Raw genomic sequence first — 19,439 nt, 5'->3', positions numbered from 1 at the left:
TCAGTTTGGTCGTCCTTAATTTTCAATTTATAAACATTTGGAAGAAAGGTGAAGAAAGGTCTTCCAAACACACTTGAATACTTGAGTATTTCAAAGCATTTTCCTTAAAAGAATTTCTCCTAGCTGAGTGAATTAATTGGATCACTTAATGTTGTTCTTAGAAATACCTAAGAATATTGCAGTTTTACAGTTTTACTTTCATCAATTCATATTATTCTTTTATTTAGTTAACCTGAAATAATGTGGTTTTTTTATAAATTTGCTTTCTATGAGGAATTACCTTAACACTAAATTGACAGGCTTCATAAGAAAAAGTGCTTACTTACCAGAGTTCGTCTGCTTTTTCTTAAAAATTAGTTAAAGCTTTAACTGTACTCTAATTCCCTAACTGAAGATCAATCATCAAAGGCTACACTCTCACATATTAGACTGTAATGCTAGAAACACGAAAGTCATGTCAATTGGGGAGACTTGTGAAATTCAAGTTTGGTCAACTTCATCCCCCTTAGAGTCCGTTTCTACATTGGTAATGAGAAATCTATCCTGCATACTCATAACATTTTTGTAATCAGAGGAGAAAATATGTGTAAAAACACTGAAGGAGGACAAGGCAGAGGGATCGCTTGAAGCCAGGAGTTCAAGACCAGCCTGGGCAATGTAGTGAGACACTGTCTGTATTTTTTTTTTTTTTAAAAAGCAAAAAATAAAACACTTTGAAGATTATTAAAGTGCTGTGTAGTAAGGTGGTATTTTATTACTTGGTTAAGAGACAGCATTCTTCCAACAACTATATGACTATTAGAAGTAATATATGAGTGACTTCTCACAAGTAAATTCGTCACTCATATTTACACCCAACTTACTCTAAAAGGGTAGTACTTTGTAGTTAATAATCACAAAACGTTTTCCAGAAAGGTGAGTAGCAATAAATTACTTGGTCTTTTGGAAATAATGTAATAATTTTTGTATATGATATATTTGGATATTTATACCTTGTCTTCAGCAAATATGCATTATCCAAGTTAGCATTGGAGTTCCTACCATATTGGGGTTCCTATCGTTGAATCCCCTGATTTTCCTTTGGATCTTGGTTCCTCATGCTAATCTTTCTTACTTATTTCTCCAATGACTTTAACAGATGTAGAGAATATACAGGGATTCTGAAAATTCAACAAAATTATACCTTGAACTATAGGAGTTGTATTCTAGCTACTTTGACCAGAAAGAAAATTTACTAGGTCCGTGAACTAATGGAAACAGCACAGACTGAGTCAGCCCCAGGACTGAATTCAGCAGTTAGATTTATTAGGTGTCTGACCTTGAGCCAATCCGTTCAGTCAAACCTCACTTTTTAAAATGTCTGTAAAATGGGGTTAATAACACTTATCTTAAACAGTTGGAATGAAAAGTAAATTAAGATACTGCATATGCAGCACAGTATTTGACACATAATAGGTGCTCAATACAAGTTTTGGGGTTTTTTCTCTTCCCTTCCTCACCTTTAAGAGAATTTCTTTGTAGCTCCACTGGGCCAATTCATAGACTAGTAAAGAGGAATAATAGACTGTCTTATTACAGTTGTAGTAGTAGAAGATTTTTATTTACCTAGAAATGAATGTCAAAACTGTCAAAGCAAATTCAGTTGTCTGTTCATTTTCAGAAGTTCTGTCAGTCTTTAATCTACCAATTCAGATTCTGCTATACATATACATCACTGATTTCCTAACAGCAGAATTTGACAATTAAATGCTCTCAAAAACATTTTTCTTTTGCTTGCAGAAATATATGCTAGTAGCCTGAGATGCTTTTTCTAATTATAAGAATCCAGAACTAGAGAATAAAACAACCAAATTAGCATTAGCCATAGCAGTTCTTTTTTCTTTTCCTTTTTTTTCTTCTTTTTGAGGCAGCCTTGCTTTGTCACCCAGGCTGGAGTGCAGTTGTGCGATCATGACTCATTGCAGCCTTGACTTCTTGGGCCCAAGTGATCCTCCCACTTCAGCCTCCTGAGTAGCTGGGAATACAGGCACACCCCACCACACCTGGCTAATTTTTAAATATTTTATAGAGAGAGGGTCTCCCTATGTTGCCCTGGCTGATCTCGAACTCCTGACCTCAAGCAATTCTCCCGCCTTTACCTCCCAAAGTGTTGGGATTACATGTGTGAGCAACCATGCCCAGCCACCATGCATTTCTTAAACTATTCAAAGTAGAGCAAGCTTTTAAATACTATGTCATCTCAGGAAAGTGTTTAAGATTGTCAAATATTTTATGATTCTTGTCTGGTGCGGATTTTTTTGAGACTGGGTCTCACTTTTTCACCCAACCTAGAGTGCAGAGGTGCCAACATGGCTCACTGCAGGCTTGACTTCCTGGGCTTAAGTGATTCTCCCTCCTCAGCTTCCTGTGTAGCTGGGACCACAGATGTGTGCTATCGTACCCAGCTAATTTTTAACATTCACTTGTAGAGACAGGGAGTCTCACTTTATTGCCCAGACTGGTCTTAAACTCCTAGGCTCAAGTAAGTGATCCACCCACCTTGGCCTGCTAGAGTATTGGGATTACAGGCGTGAGCCATTGTGCCCAGCCCATTCTTTCATGTAATTTATCTTACATTTGATCCTTATTCCATGCTGTTTATAAATATAAATTAGAATTTTATTAGAAAAATGTTTAAAATACAATTTTTTTTTTTTTTTTTTTGAGACAGAGTCTCACTGTCATCCAGGCTGGAGTGCAGTGATGCAAGCTCACTGCAGCCTTGACCCCTGGGCTCAAGCATTCCTCCCACCTTGGTCTCTCAAGTAGCTGGGACCACAGGCGTGTGCCACCAAGCTCAGCTAATTTTTAAATTTTTTGTACAGATGGGGTCTCCTTATGTTGCCACAGCTAGTCTTGAATGCCTGGGCTCAGGTGATCCGCCTGCCTTGACCTCCCAAATTGCTGGGATTGCAGGCATGAGCCACTGCACCTAGCCACAACACATTTTAAAATTTCTTGAGGAAAACTCTCTTTTTTTAACTTGTAGCTGCTATATTATTTCAACAGGAGTGACATATCCACCAGATACTAATAATTAAAAAGTACCAGGTACCAGCACACATACCCCCCTACTCAACCCATATCATTAGGATAGTTGTGTTTTCCTGTTCTGAAGTAGTTCAACTTTTATACATTTAGATGATAACTTTAATTTATTTAGATATTATAGGCCACTAAGATTTAAAAAAAAAAAATTCAACTGAAGTTAAGTTTTACCTTGTTACCAGATTCAGAAGAAGATGTTGTTGAAACTCCTGCAGTGTCCCATGATGAACATACACACCAAGAGATAAAGGGCCGGAAAACACTGGCAACTCCTGCAGTTCGCCGTCTGGCAATGGAAAACAATGTAAGTTCTCTTAATATTTAAGTCTGAGATTGTATAGAAAGTGTACATTTGTACCTCTGAAAAATTAGCCAACTATCCCATGATGAAATGGCTCAGTGAAATTAAGGAAACATGAAAATATTTGCTACTGAAAAATCATAGTTGCATAAAAATACATGGGAGAAAAGAGAAGTTGTAAACTTATTACTTACTGTCAATTGAGCAGTGTGATTTTATTATTCTTTCTTGGATCCTAATAACAGTAAGAGCTACCATTTATTGAGCACTTGTAAATACCAGGTCTTAGGTCAGGTATTCTAGAGGTACAGCACCAGATAGGAATTTGAAGGAGGGAAAACCTGTAAAGGGAATGAAGGAGGCAGGATAAGAAAGGGAAGAGAAGGGAAATTGGCCAGACATGGTTATGATATCAAACACCTGGCCTGTCCCAAAGCTTGCCATGGTCCTAAGGAAAAAAAGAAAGACTCCGGCCTGATCTGAGGGTGAAGGGGAGAACCCCAGAATTACTGCTTTGAGGCAAGGAGGCCCGCCGTTTGTATTTCCTCTGCCAATCATTGACTGAATGGAAGGTGGAATGCCAGGCAGGGTGGCTCCCTGGCACTGGGATAGGTATTTACATATTCTCATTTAACCCTGTAAGATAAGGAGCTGTTTTAAGACTTGGAGGGTTTAAGTAACTAGTCTAAGGTCACACAGCTAACACAACAACAGAGCCAGGATTTGAAAGTGAGTCTATATCACTCCAGAACCTGTGCTCTTAGACGTTACATACAGCCTCAACAATCATTGCCTCCATTATTTGAGCACATATGTGCCAGACACTATAGACACATTATCTGTAATCCTCACAAGGACCCTGCAGGAAGGTTGATTAACTTATCTGAAACCAAGTAGACTGAACTAGGGATTTGAACACAAGTCTTTCTGGTTCTGAAGCCTGAATACTTTCCACTGTGCCCCACAATGAGACTTTTTATTTGTCTCTTTTTGAGAAAAGTAAGGTTGCTGTGGGAAAAAAAAAAGTTTGTATTTTGTGAAATATGTAATAGAGTCATTAAAATGTTCATATTCTTTCAGCCAGTTATCCTGCCACAGGGGAACAATCCCCAGAAAATCATCTAGGATACATTCTTCCTTGTATTTTATATAGCCAAAAATTAGAAGATGCATACATGTTCAAAGTCAAATTATGTTATGTATCCTTGATGAAATTTTATGTAACCCTTAAATGTGTTTAAGTATGAAGACCATTTGGCATAGCAGAAAATAGATATAGTAACATGGAACACTAGGTTATTAAGGGCATCCAATGAAATAATGATTTAACATATTGCTTTGAAATCTATAAAGCATTTTAATAATTTTTTTCTTAATAATATAGAAAGGAATATATAGAAGAAATGTATGATTTCGCTTTCCTAAAACACTCCCTAAAGATGTGGATAGGATACTTGGGTAGAATGCTTGTGTGATTACTAAAAATTAAATACTGGATTTAGTTATCAGAAATCATCTTTTTTCTTTCAGTGTACATATTTATGAATTGAGTTTGTTTAAAATTAAGAACCAATGGCATTTACAGTTGTTTGTAACTGCCTAAAAATTATTTGTTTAAATTTTCATAGTCCATTTGTTACACACTTAGTGTTTGTCTGAGTAAAGTCCTTTATTATTTTAGTCATCCTTAGAGATGCACTAATACAAATGAAATGGGGTCTATTCCTAAGAAATTAATACATACTATATGTGAGGAGATCATTCCAAGCTCTTATGTTTGTTTGTATTTAAATAGAATTAAATGTTTTGTACTGATATTTCCAAAGCAACTACTAGAAAAATAACATTTGAGAGAGCTTTTGTATTATGATCATCTAAGCTGTTACGTTTTTAACTGATAGTCAACGTCAGAAACATTGGTCTAAATTTGGTAGAGCATTTAGTTTCTCTTAAATTCTCAGCTCTCCCTCTTCTTATGTAGTCCCCAAGAATAGAAAAGGTCGAGTAAGAATTATGCAAGAGATTTTAAAATACTTGAGTATAAAAATGTAAGTTTTCAGCCGAGCAAAGTGGCTCACGCCTGTAATTCCAGCACATTTGGGAGGCTGAGTTGAGAAGATGGCTTGAGGCTAGGAGTTCAAGACCAGCCAAGGCAACAGAGTGAGACCCTGTCTCTACAAAATTTTTTTTAAAAAGTAAGTTTTCATAAATAGCTCTAGATTATATATAATATAGATACCTGTTGGTTACCACATGCACATGTGAACAGTGTATACAAAGTAATAAATGATTACTTAAGTAGAAAATGAAAAGGTTATTTCTTTTTACTAATTTATTGGACAGATATATTTTACCGTCAACTGATCAAATTCCATTTTGAAAGTTTAATGATATTTTTAAGTAGTTGTATTTTTGGCATTAAAATATATCATTTTTTAGATTAAGCTGAGTGAAGTTGTTGGCTCAGGAAAAGATGGGAGAATACTTAAAGAAGACATCCTCAACTATTTGGAAAAGCAGACAGGAGCTATATTACCTCCTTCACCAAAAGCTGAAATTATGCCACCTCCACCAAAGCCAAAAGACATGACTATCCCTATACCAGTATCAAAACCTCCAGTATTCACAGGCAAAGACAAAACAGAACCCATAAAAGGTAATGATAATAATAACAATAATATAAGGCAATAGTTCATTTATTTTGGGGGAAGCTACCTCAGTAAACGTATATAATATGGTATTTTCAAGTCTTACTGAAGGAGAGAAGTTCAACTTCAGTCAACATATAATTTATTTTTTTATTTTGTTTTTGAGATGGATTTTTGCTCTTGTTTCCCAGACTAGAGTGCAGTAGCATGATCTCGGCTCACTGCAGCCTCCACCTCTCAGGTTCAAGCAATTCTCCTGCCTCAGCCTCCTGAGTATCTGGGATTACAGGTGCATGCCACCATGCTCAGCTAAGTTTTTGTATTTTTAGTAGAAACAGGGTTTCATCATGTTGGCCGGGCTGGTCTCAAACTCCTGACCTCAGGTGATCCACCCTCCTCGGACTCCCAAAGTGCAGGGATTACAGGCATGAGCCACTCACCATGCCTGGCCATAATTTTTAAATGATGAAATAACAGCTTTTCCGGGAAACACTTCCAATTTATGTGTACCATTAACTTCTGAAGAGGAATACATTAGCAGGTTTCTTGAAGTATAAACTTGTATACTGATAATTGCTCTGTTTGAAGACACACAGGATGTTTTAAACATTCACTGTTTGTAGTTAGCTTTCAAAATAACTAGTTCTGATTTGTTATTTATAAACTCTTGGAATGATTAACTTCCAGAAGAGTGGCTTTGCAGGAAAGCTGTTAGGGAAATACATGGCTTGCATTCTTTTGAATGTTTTATATAACACAGCGTTTAAAGCAGTTACCTGCTGCTATGTTATTGCATTTGCCACTGAGTGTCATGATGCAGTCAATGTTCCAGCTTTGAAATTAGTGACTTTCAATGTAAGGTAACGTAATGAAGAGAGTAGTAAGAGGAAGGGTTTAACTGAGAGAGTAAAGGACATTAGAGAACCTTCCATTTTAGTTTCTTTTTTTTTTTTTTTTTTTTTTTTTTGAGACGGAGTCTCGCTCTGTCGCCCAGGCTGGAGTGCAGTGGCCGGATCTCAGCTCACGGCAAGCTCCGCCTCCCGGGTTTACGCCATTCTCCTGCCTCAGCCTCCCGAGTAGCTGGGACTACAGGCGCCAGCCACCTCGCCCGGCTAGCTTTTTTTGTATTTTTTAGTAGAGACAGGGTTTCACCGTGTTAGCCAGGATGGTCTCGAACTCCTGACCTCGTGATCCGCCCGTCTCGGCCTCCCAAAGTGCTGGGATTACAGGCTTGAGCCACCGCGCCCGGCCCATTTTAGTTTCTTTAAAAAAAAAAAAAGGATGAAGAAATTTAAGAATTTAAATAAATGAATAACAATTGAATGCTTTTCAGGCTTTCAAAAAGCAATGGTCAAGACTATGTCTGCAGCCCTGAAGATACCTCATTTTGGTTATTGTGATGAGGTTGACCTTACTGAACTGGTTAAGCTCCGAGAAGAATTAAAACCCATTGCTTTTGCTCGTGGAATTAAACTCTCCTTTATGCCTTTCTTCTTAAAGGTGAGATTTCATTCATTTCAAACAAAGCTTGAGTAGGACATTTATTTGTTTGTTTGTTTTTTTGAGACAGAGTTTTGCTCTTGTCAACCAGGCTGGAGTGCAATGGTGCGAACTCGGCTTACTGCAACCTCCGCCTCCCGGGTTCAAATAATTCTCTTGCCTCAGCCTCCCGAGTAGCTGGGAATACAGGCACCTGCCACCATGCCTGGCTAATTTTGTATTTTTAGTAGAGACTTGGTTTCACCATGTAGGTCAGGCTGGTCTCAAACTCCTGACCTCAGGTGATCCACACCCACCTCGGACTCCCAAAGTGCTGGAATTCCAGGCATGAGCCACCGCATCTGGCCCCCCAAGTAGGACATTTAAATTTTGTTTTGCCAACATGCAATGTGTTGACTGTGGCCTTGAATAAAAATATTACTTTTCACATCAAATAGTTAGAAAATGTGCCATTTCTTTGTTTAATAGGAAATTATAAAATTGAAATGTCTATATCATATTTTTAGCCACTTATCTTTGAGCTAGGTAGAGACAATTCTGCCAGTTAAGTAAAGCCTTTAATCCTAAAAGGATCACTCCAGCCAAGTCCTGGTTTGAACTAAAATGAGACTTGATATTAATTTTGCAATATCACTGACATATATTTAATATTTATTTAACAAATTTATATTGAGGCTCCTGGGAATCATTTCTAGTGCTAAGCCTTGGGACCAGTATAAAATGGAGTAAGATCATCAGCTGACCTTGAGCAGCTTACAGTCTAGCTCACATTAGTGACTGTGCAGCAGCTACCATGTGCCAGGCTCCATACTAAGCATGCTGTATACATTATCTCTTAATTCTCAAGTAACCCTGACATGTAAATATTACTGTCCCCACTTTCCATTTAAGGAAATTGGGGCTCAGAGAGGTTGAGAAACTTGTTAAGGACTTATAGCTAACAGGTGGAGAAGCTCTTTCAGATTCTGGTCTGTTCTACTCTGAAGGACATACTGATGTCTCTAATGCGAGCATGTTCAGTCCTTTCTCTACACTACACCAAGACTGGTCTTCTGTAAATCAAATTATTGTAATATTCTCTGATTCTCTTCAGTGGTTCCCTTTCATTGCCTTTAGGATAATTTCCATACTCCTTAGTGTGGCATACAAATGTGTTGTAAGTCTCTGCTGCCTGCCTCTCCGTTCTTATCTCACTCCCTAATATGAAGCTACCCATAATTGCTAGAATACACAATTCCACTCGAAGTGCCCCTTCTTCTCCATCAAACACCTGCAAATAAATCCCAAATTGTGGTCAGGTACAGACTCCTTCTGTGGCTGTCACTATTTGAATTAAATACTCTTGTTTCCCACTGTGACTTATCTCAGTGCATTGTGAGTGCTTACTCAGTTTTCTCTTCACTTACTTACTGGGCTTTGAGCCTTGTGAGGCAGAAACTGTTCTCCTTTATTTCCCCCCTTTTTTTTTTCTAAGAAAGGGTTCTCTCAAGGCAGGCAGATTGCTTGAGCTCAGGAGTTCAAGAACAGCTTGGGCAGAATGGTGAAACCCCATCTCTACAAAAAATAGAAAAGTTACCTGGGCATGGTGGCACACACCTGTAGTCCCAGCTACTCGGGAGGCTAAGATAGGAGGATCACTCAAACCAAAGAGGTTGAGGCTACAGTGAGCTGAGATCATGCCACTGCACTCCAGCCTGGGTGACAAAGCAAGACCCTGTCTCAAAAACAAACAAGAAAAAAACTTCCAAGTCATAAAAATTAAGGAACTCATAGCAGTTCTTTTCGTTGTATTTTTCTTCAGTTGATCTACTCTCTTAACCTGTCCTAACTAAACTAATGACTATGAAATGTCTCTATATATTTAAACTTTTTTCTTAACTCTCTAGTTCAAGAATTTGATTTTTTTCCATCAAGACCCCTGATGCACTGAGAAAAATAACACAATACATGTAAAGAACTTTAACAGGGACCAGAAAAGGGCAGTGGGGAAGGGAATTCTTTTTAAGAATGATCTTAAGCATTTTTATTTCGCTATCTTTTAAATTTAATACAATGCATGACCACCACATGTAAGGTATGAAACTTGATTATTAGATCCCGAATGGGCAGGGGAGCAGATATCAAGAACATTTGGATACAGTTAGGGAAATCTGAATATGGACAGGAGAGAAATGGTAGTAAGTGACAAAAGGAAAAAAGAAAGGGAGAAGGCGGCAGAGAGGGAAAATGTAAATGCTATTCAGTGAGACTTGAGCTGTAAAGTAAATGTTCAGGCCATCTCTGCCCTTCAGCTGGCCAAGGACACCAAGTAGCAAATTGGCATCTAATGGTCAGTGCGCTTTGAAATCCTCATTACGTGTTCTTTCCACACAGGGAAATAGCTTACCTGCTTTTTTGTGTTTTGATTCCTAGTTTTGAACCACAGGTTTACTTCTCATGGAAATCTTGAGATTCAACATGTCAGTGAGGAAATCACCTAGAATTTAGACATTTTCTTTGGAACTTTGGCTGGTCTGCATCATTATTTTGAAAATCTCCTTGATGTTTACAAGCTACCTGACTATCTTTTATTCTTTAATGATTAGGGTGACCTAGTTCTACATTGCTTGAAGGTAACATTGGCAGTAATGTGACTAGGTACATGTAGACTTGAAATTAAACTCAGCATAAATAAGAGTTCTCTCTCTCCCTCCTTTTATACCTCTTATTTCAAATTCCCTATCCCTTCTGAGTTAAAAGTGCTAAAATTGCATTCTTTTTCTGTTAAACAGGCTGTTTCCTTGGGATTACTACAGTTTCCTATCCTTAATGCTTCTGTGGATGAAAACTGCCAGAATATAACATATAAGGTTGGCTACGCAGAGTGAAAATGTTCTTATTATTAATAGAAGATAGGGCAAATGTGCTTGTAGGTTAGAGAGACTTCTATTGTACTTTAAATAGTGATTTTTTTTAGACTAGAATTAAAGGTATGGGGTGAAACATTAAACTTAAGTCTAATTCTTTGTTGTTTTTGTGTTTAATAATACTGTTTAGATATGGAGATTCTTAAAACCATTTTTAAGCTTTTTTTTTTTTGTTTTCTGCTTAAAATAATGGAAATATAGCTGTATGGCAGATTATGTTACCCGCTCTACTTACCCTCTCAAAAAGAAGCAGCTCTTTCACAATTGAATTCCTGGAATTTTAATTTTATTATTATTATTATTATTATTATTATTATTATTATTGGCAGAGTCTCACTCTGCACCAGTTTGGAGTGCAGTGTTATGATCGTGGCTCACTGCAACCTCGACCTCTCAGGCCCAAGCAATCCTTCTGCCCCAGCCTCCTGTGTAGCTGGGACTATAGGCATGCGCCACTATGCCCAACTAATTTTTAAATTTTTTGTGGAGACGTGGTCTCATTATGTTGCCCGGGCTGGTGTTGAACTTCTGGTCTCAAGCAATCCTCCTGCCTCAGCCTCCCAAAGTGCTGGGATTACAGCCATGAACCACTACACCTGGCAAATTCCTTGAATTTTAAGATTAAGAATAATTTAAGTGAGAAAAGTAATAAAAGTTTGAATTCAATTTGAGTAAACTCTTCTGTGAGGAGTGAACGTTTCTTAAGACCGAGAACTCTTTTGGAGATGCTTTTCCTTAAGTTTACTTATCATTAGACGTGTACAGCCAGAGGCTGGGCACAGTGGCTCACACCTATAATCCCAGTACTTTGGGAGGCCAAGGTGGGTGGATTACGTGAGGTCAGGAGTTTGAGACCAGCCTGGCCAACATGGTGAAACCCTGTCTCTACTAAAAGTACAAAAATTAGCCAGGTGTGGTGGCCAGCGCCTATAGTCCCAACTACTCAGGAGGCTGAGATGGGAGAATTGCTTGAATCCAGGAGGCAGGGGTTGCAGTGAGCCAAGATTATACCACTGCACTCCAGCGTGGGCGACAAGAGCAAAACTCTATTTCAAAAAGAGAATTAAAAAAAAAAAAGAAAAGAAAAGAAATGTACAACCAGAAAGTGAGCTTAGATATTCTGGGAGGTCAGCTCCCATATGGTTAATACAGCCAGCTGTATTAATTTTAATTTTAATTTTAATATCTCCTGATTAAGTATATACTTATCACAAAAATTTCGGGCAAGAAAATAATGATGTTGGCTGGGTGTAGTGGCTCCTGCCTATAATCCCAGCACTTTGGGGGACAGAGGTAGGAGGATGGCTTGAGCCCAGGAATTCGAGACCAACATGGGCAACAAAGTGAGGAGGCCCCCATCTCTACAGAAAAAAAAATTAGCCAGGCATGGTAGTGCATACTTATAGTTTTAGCTACTTGGGAGACTGAGGCAGGAGAATCATATGATACCTGGGAGATGGAGGTTGCAGTGAGTTGTGATCATGCCACTACACTCCAGCCTAGGTGACAAAGTGAAACCCTGCCTTTGTCAAAAAAACAAAAGAAAGAAAAGAAAAAAGAAAACAAAGATGTTTACCCTCAATTCCATGACCCTAAGATAACTCACTGTTTATGTTGAGATACACATCTTTCTAGGATTTCATTTTCACATACTTTTTACAAGATATAGAATTGTTAATATTTTCTTTAACTTGCTTTTTTTCTGTTTCTTTTTCTTTTTTTGTTTTTGAGACAGGGTCTCACTCTGTTGCCTGTCTGAAGTATTCCCATAGAGAATATCTATGCTGTGGTGCAATCATCGCCTCACTGCAGCCTCCACCTCCCACCTCAGCCTTCCGAGTAGCTGGGACTACAGACACCTGCCACCATGCCCAGCTAATTTTTTTTTTTTTTTTTTTTTTTTGTAGAAATGGGGTCTTGCCATGTTGCCCAGCTGGTCTCTGACTCCTGGGCTCAAGTGATTCACCCACCTCAGCCTCCCAAAATGCTGGGTTACAGGCATGAGCCACTGTGCCCAGCCCCTTCTTTTTTGTTTACTGTATTGTAAACATCATTATGTGTCAGCAAATATAGCTTTGTTATTTATGTAGCCAGTGACCTGTTTATAAACATTATGATTATTCGCAGTTTCTCAAACTTATAAACAGTGTGTACTCAACATCCCTGTGTATCCCTACATACTTCTGCATTTAGTTCCTTAACACAAATTTTTATAAGTGTTGGTACATATTGTCATGTGTTCTCCAAAAAGTCTATACAGGTTAAGTATCCGTTACCTGAAATGCTTAGGACCAGAAGTGTTTTGGATTTAAGATTTTTTTGGATTATGGGATATTTGCATATACAAAGGAGATATCTTGAGGATAGGACCCAAGTCCAAACATGAAATTCACTTATGTTTCATTTACCCCTCATACACATAGCCTAAGGGTAATTTTATACAATGTTTTGAACACTTTTGTACATGAAACAATTTTTTTTTCTTTTTTTGAGACAGAGTCTTGCTCTGTAGCCCAGGCTGGAGTGCAGTGGCGAGATCTCGGCTCACTGCAAGCTCCACCTCCCGGCTTCACACCATTCTCCTGCCTCAGCCTCTCGGGTAGCTGGGACTACAGGTGCCCGCCACCACACCTGCTAATTTCTTTTTGTATTTTTAGTAGAGACGGGGTTTCACTGTGTTAGCCAGGCTGGTCTTGATCTCCTGACCTCATGATCCACCCGCCTCGGCCTCCCAAAGTGCTGGGATTACAGGCATTGGCCACTGTGCCTGGCCACACAGTTTTCTTTTTTTCTTTTTTTGACACAGGGTTTTGCTCTGTCACCCATGCATAATCATAGCGTATTGTAACCTAAAACTCCTGGGGTCAAATGATCCTCCCGCCTCAGCCTCCCAAGTAGCTGAGACTACAGGCATGTGCCATAATACTCAGCTAATTAAAAAAAATTTTTTTGTAGAAATGGAGTCTTACTACGTTGCCCAGGCTGGTCTTGAACTCCTGGCCTCAAGCAATCCTTCTGCATCAGTCTCTCAAAGTGTTGGGATTATAGGCACGAGCCACTGTGCCCTGCCAGAACAATGGCTGCGTTTTTCTTTTTTTTTTTTTTAATTGATGGGCTCTGATATGGTTAAATATTACAAAATGAGAACTGTTTCAACAACTATGCAGCATAATGTTTAAGGACAAAATATTGAATATACTTTTTATTATATATGTATTTTATCACATAGTAAGGAATGCTGAGATGCTTAATCCATCCAATAAATCGAAAATAAAAACTTTACATTTCTGTATTTGTCAGTATACAGAATTCTGAAGATGGATCTTGACTCAGGGTGATAAATCAGTTTTCAAGGAAATTGGCTACATGACATGACATTTCAGCCCTCAAAAGTTTCAGATGTTGGAGCATTTCAGATTTCAGATATTTGAACTAGGGATGCTCAACCTGTACCAGTTACATTTGCACTGACAGTGTTGGGAAATAGCTTATTGCCTACATTCTTATCAACAAAAAATTTATCTTTGTTTAGACAGAGTCTCACTCTGTCTCCCAGGCTAGAGTACAGTGGTACAATCTCGGCCCACCGCAACCTCCACCTCCTGGGTTTGAGCGATTCTCATGCCTCAGCCTCCTGAGTAGCTGGGATCACAGGCCTGTGCCACCTTGCTAATTTTTGTATTTTTAGTAGAGATGGGGTTTCACCATGTTGGCCAGGCTGGTCTTGAACTCATTACCTCAGGTAATTCAGCCACCTTGGCCTCCCAGAGTGCTGGGATAACAGGCGTGAGCCACTGCATCTGGCCCCAAAAATCTTTTAAAAATTATTTTTAAATTATTTCTTTTTTTATTTTTTTGAGACGGAGTCTCACTCTGTCGCCCAGGCTGGAGTGCAGTGGCCGGATCTCAGCTCACTGCAAGCTCCGCCTCCCGGGTTTACGCCATTCTCCTGCCTCAGCCTCCCGAGTAGCTGGGACTACAGGCGCCCGCCACTTCGCCCGGCTAGTTTTTTGTATTTTTTTAGTAGAGACGGGGTTTCACCGTGTTAGCCAGGATGGTCTCGATCTCCTGACCTCGTGATCCGCCCGTATCGGCCTCCCAAAGTGCTGGGATTACAGGCTTGAGCCACCATGTCCGGCCTAAATTATTTCTTTTAAATCACTACCAATTGGGTAAAAATAAGTTTTGGAAGTGGTTTCTAGATGACAGTGAAGGTTGATCCTTTCTTTGCTGTTAGCTTATTCATTAAAAGCCCTACTGTATAATTTTTTATTTTTTAGGCTTCTCATAACATTGGGATAGCAATGGATACTGAGCAGGGTTTGATTGTCCCTAATGTGAAAAATGTTCAGATCTGCTCTATATTTGACATCGCCACTGAACTGAACCGCCTCCAGAAATTGGGCTCTGCGGGTCAGCTCAGCACCACTGATCTTACAGGAGGAACATTTACTCTTTCCAACATTGGATCAGTGAGTAATAATGTTGAAATACATAAACCATTGCTTAAGGTTTCTGATCATATGCTTAATTAAAAATAGAAAATGTCACTTGGCATTTGTTCCCTGAAAAATCCTAACTTTTAATACTCTCCTTTTTTTTTTTTTAAATAGATTGGTGGTACCTATGCCAAACCAGTGATATTGCCACCTGAAGTAGCCATTGGGGCCCTTGGATCAATTAAGGTACATGTATTAGATAACTGAAAAATGGAGTTTAAGCAAATTCAGGGACTCAACACAATGAAGAGTAACCATTTCTAAGGTTTCCCCCTCATTTTGTAGGTTTAAGTTTCTGAGTTTGCCTTAGAAAGTCCATTATTTCTTTTTTCTTTTTTTTTTTACTTTAAGTTCTGGGATACATGTGCAGAACATGCAGGTTTGTTACATGGTATACACGTGCCAAGGTGGTTTGCTGCACCTGTCAACCCGTCATCTACATTAAGTATTTCTCCTAATGCTATCCCTTCCCTAGCCCCCCACCATGTGACAAGTTCCCAGTGTGTGATGTTCCCCACCCTCTGTCCATGTGTTCTCATTGTTCAACTCCCACTTATGAGTGAGAACATGAAGTGTTTGGTGTTCTGTTCCTGTGTTAGTTTGCTGAGAATGGTTTCCAGCTTCATCCATGTCCCTGCGAAGGACATGAGCTCACTCTTTTTTGTGGCTGCATAGTATTCCATGGTGTATATGTGCCACATTTTCTTTATCCAGTCTAACATTGATGGGCATTTGGGTTGGTTCCAAGTCTTTGCTATTGTGAATAGTGCTGCGGTAAACATACGTGTGCATGTGTCTTTATAGTAGCATGATTTATAATCTTTTGGGTATATACTCAGTAATGGGATTGCTGGGTCAAATGGTGTTTCTGGGTCAAATGGTATTTCTGGTTCTAGATCCTTGAGGAATCGCCACACTGTCTTCCACAATGGTTGAACTTATTTACACTCCCACCAACAATGTAAAAGCATTTCTGTTTCTCCACATTCTCTCCAGCATCTGTTATTTCCTGCCTTTTTCATGATCACCATTGTAACTGGTGTGGTATTTCATTGTAGTTTTGATTTGCATTTCTCTAACGGCCAGTGATGATGAGCTTTTTTTCATGTTTGTTGGCTACATAAATGTCTTCTTTTGAAAAGTGCCTGTTCATATCCTTCGCCCACTTTAAGATGGGTTGTTTGTCTTTTTTCTTGTAAATTTGTTTAAGTTGCTTGTAGATTCTGGATATTAGCCCTTTGTCAGATGGATAGATTACAAAATTGTTCTCCCATTCTATAGGTTGCCTGTTCTCTCTGATGATAGTTTCTTTTGCTGTGCAGAAGCTCTTTAGTTTAATTAGATCTGATTTAATTAGATCTGATTTAATTTTGACTTTTGTTGCAATTGCTTTTGGTGTTTTAGTCATGAAGTCTTTGCCCATGCCTATGTCCTGAATAGGTTTTCTTCTAGGGTTTTTATAGTTTTAGGTCTTACATTTCAGTCTTTAATCCATCTTGAGTTAATTTTTGTATAAGGGGTAAGGAAGGGGTCCAGTTTCAGTTTTCTGCATATGGCTAGCCAGTTGTCCCAACACCATTTATTAAATAGGGAATCCTTTCCCCGTTTCTTGTTTTCATCAGGTTTGTCAAAGATCAGACAGGTTGTAGATGTGTGGTGTTATTTCTGAGGCCTCTGTTTGGTTCCATTGGTTTATCTCTCTGTTTTGGTACCAGTACCATGCTGTTTTGGTTACTGTAGCCTTGTAGTATAGTTTGAGGTCAGGTAGCATGATGCCTCCAGCTTCGTTCTTTCTGTTTAGGATTATCTTGGCTATGTGGACTCTTTTTTGGTTCCATGTGAAATTTAAATAGTTTTTTCTAATTCTGTGAAGAAAGTTAGTGGTCAGTTGATGGAATAGCATTGAATCTATAAATGACTTTGGGCAGTTTGGCCATTTTTACAATATTGATTCTTCCTATCCATGAGCATGGAATGTTTTTCCATTTGTTTGTGTCCCCTTGTATTTCTTTGAGCAGTGGTTTGTAGTTCTCCTTGAAGAGGTTCCTCACATCCCTTGTAAGTTGTATTCCTAGGTATTTTATTCTCTTTGTAGTAATTGTAAATGGGAGTTTCCTCATGATTTGGCTCACTGTTTGTCTGTTATTGGTGTATAGGAATGCTGTGATTTTTGCACATTGATTTTGTATCCTGAGACTTTGCTGAAGTTGCTTATCAGGTTAAGGCGATTTTGGACTGAACTGATGGGGTTTTCTAAATATACAATCATGCCATCTGCAGAGAGAGTTAATTTGACTTCCTCTCTTCCTATAGAATACGCTTTATTTCTTTCTCTTGCCTGATTGCCCTGGCCAGAACTTCCAATACTATGTTGAATAGGAGTGATAAGAGAGAGGGGATCCTTGTCTTGTGCCGGTTTTCAAAGGGAGTGCTTCCAGCTTTTGCCCATTCAGTATGATATTGGCTGTGGGTTTATCATAAATAGCTCTTATTATTTTGAGATATGTTCCATCAATACCTAGTTTATTGAGTGTTTTTAGCATGAAGCGGTGTTGAATTTTATCAAAGGCCTTTTCTGCATCAATTGAGATAATCATGTGGTTTTTGTCATTGGTTCTGTTTATGTGATGGATTACATTTATTGATTTGCATATGTTGCACCAGCCTTGCATCCCATGGATGAAGCTTACTTGATTGTGATGGATAAGCTTTGTAATGTGCTGCTGGATTTGGTTTGCCAGTATTTTGTTGAGGCTTTTTGCATCAGTGTTCATCAGGGATATTGGCCTGAAATTTTCTTTGTGTGTGTGTGTCTCTGCCAGGTTTTGGTATCAGGATGATGCTGGCCTCATAAAATGAGTTAGGGAGGATTCCCTCTTTTTCTATTGTTTGTAATAGTTTCAGAAGGAATGGTACCAGCTCCTCTTTGTACCTCTGGTAGAATTTGGCTGTTTATCTGTCTGATCCTGGGCTTTTTTTGGTTGGTAGGCTGTTAATTACTACTTCAATTTCAGAACTTGTTATTGGTCTATTCAGGGAGTCAACTTTTTCCTGATTTAGTCTTGGGAGAGTGTATGCATCCAGCAATGTATCCATTTCTTCTAGATTTTCTAGTTTATGTGTGAAGAGATGTTTATAGTATTCTCTGATGGTAGTTTGTATTTCTGTGGGATCACTGGTGATATCCCCTTTATCATTTTTTATTGTGTCTATTTGATTCTTCTCTGTTTTCTTCTTTATATCACTGGTGATATCCCCTTTATCATTTTTTATTGTGTCTATTTGATTCTTCTCTGTTTTCTTCTTTATTAGCCCAGCTTGTGGTCTATCTATTTTGTTAATCTTTTCAAAAAAAAAAAAAAAAACAGCTCCTGGATTCATTGATTTTTTTTGAAGGGTTTTTTGTGTCTCTATCTCCTTCAGTTCTTCTCTGATCTTGGTTATTTCTTGTCTTCTGCTAGCTTTTGAATGTGTTTGCTCTTGCTTCTCTAATTCTTTTAAATGTGATTTTAGGGTGTTGATTTTAGATTTTTCCCACTTTCTTCTGTGGACATTTAGTGCTATAAATTTCCCTTGACACATGCTTTAGCTGTGTCTCAGAGATTCTGGTACGTTGTGTCTTTGTTCTCATTGGTTTCAAAGAACATCTTTCTTTTGCATTTGCTGAGGAGAGTTTTACTTCCAATTGTGTGTTCGATTTTAGAATAAGTGCGATGTGGTGCTGAGAAGAATATATATTTCTGCCTTCATTTCGTTATTTACCCAGCAGCCATATATATTCTGTTGATTTGGGGTGGAGAGTTCTGTAGATGTCTATTAGGTCCACTTGATTTATAAATATCTGTTCAATAGATATATTTTTACAAAATCATTTTATCCTGGTTTTTTCAAGCCATGAAGCATAGTTCTTAGAGTAGAAATCTTATTCATCACTTAAAATAATATTTGTTGGGTAGGGACAAATAGTATTTAATTCCTTTCTCCCTTTGTATCATCTTTCCTTTGCTATTTTGTTTTCATTATAGAATTTAATTCCTTCTTGCTCAGTTATTTAAGTCATTAAGCCTTCCATGTTACTCAATTCTCAGTATTTGTTTTCCTTGACCTACTAGTTGACCTTGAGATGATTGATCAATCCAACCTCTTTGGAAAACATTCTTAATGTTGACTTGCAGCATACCTGGCCATTTTGGTTTCCCTCCTATGTCACTGCCTATTCCCCCTAAGTCTCCTTTACCCATACCTCCTAATGTTCCCAATCTCTACACATTGAAGCATCCCAGGATTCAGTTCTCACCCCTTTTCTTTATCTGATCTTTCAATACCATTTATACACTGATGACTCCCAGGTTTATATCTCTAGACTGGACTTCACTTTTGAGCTTTAAACTCTTATGTCTCGCTTGGATGTGTAAAGGCATCTTGAATTTTAGCATGTCTAAAACTGAGCTCCTGCTCCTTTCCCCACTGCCCCCCACCATCAGACCTGCTCCTCCTA

The 19,439-nt window shown here is 38.5% G+C and overlaps 1 protein-coding gene across 4 annotated transcripts in view; it reads left to right on the top strand.

Annotated features, from left to right (window-relative positions):
* The window catches only part of DBT (dihydrolipoamide branched chain transacylase E2), a 68,073-nt gene that overhangs the window by 28,267 nt on the left and 20,367 nt on the right, over positions 1 to 19,439 (top strand). For 3 of the 4 annotated variants that reach the window (XM_030934991.1, XM_030934990.1, XM_010377234.2), the window contains exons 6-11: positions 3,270 to 3,391; positions 5,828 to 6,044; positions 7,370 to 7,536; positions 10,308 to 10,385; positions 14,723 to 14,914; positions 15,056 to 15,127. In XM_030934991.1, the coding sequence (XP_030790851.1) occupies positions 3,270 to 3,391; positions 5,828 to 6,044; positions 7,370 to 7,536; positions 10,308 to 10,385; positions 14,723 to 14,914; positions 15,056 to 15,127 (848 nt within the window). The remainder of the gene's footprint in view (positions 1 to 3,269; positions 3,392 to 5,827; positions 6,045 to 7,369; positions 7,537 to 10,307; positions 10,386 to 14,722; positions 14,915 to 15,055; positions 15,128 to 19,439) is intronic. The other variant, XM_010377235.2, reaches the window with a different exon arrangement.

Source organism: Rhinopithecus roxellana, chromosome 8 (genome assembly GCF_007565055.1).
Source record: "Rhinopithecus roxellana isolate Shanxi Qingling chromosome 8, ASM756505v1, whole genome shotgun sequence".
NCBI lineage: Eukaryota > Metazoa > Chordata > Mammalia > Primates > Cercopithecidae > Rhinopithecus > Rhinopithecus roxellana.
Note: the sequence above shows the minus strand (reverse complement) of the source record. Positions and strands in the feature narration are given on the sequence as shown.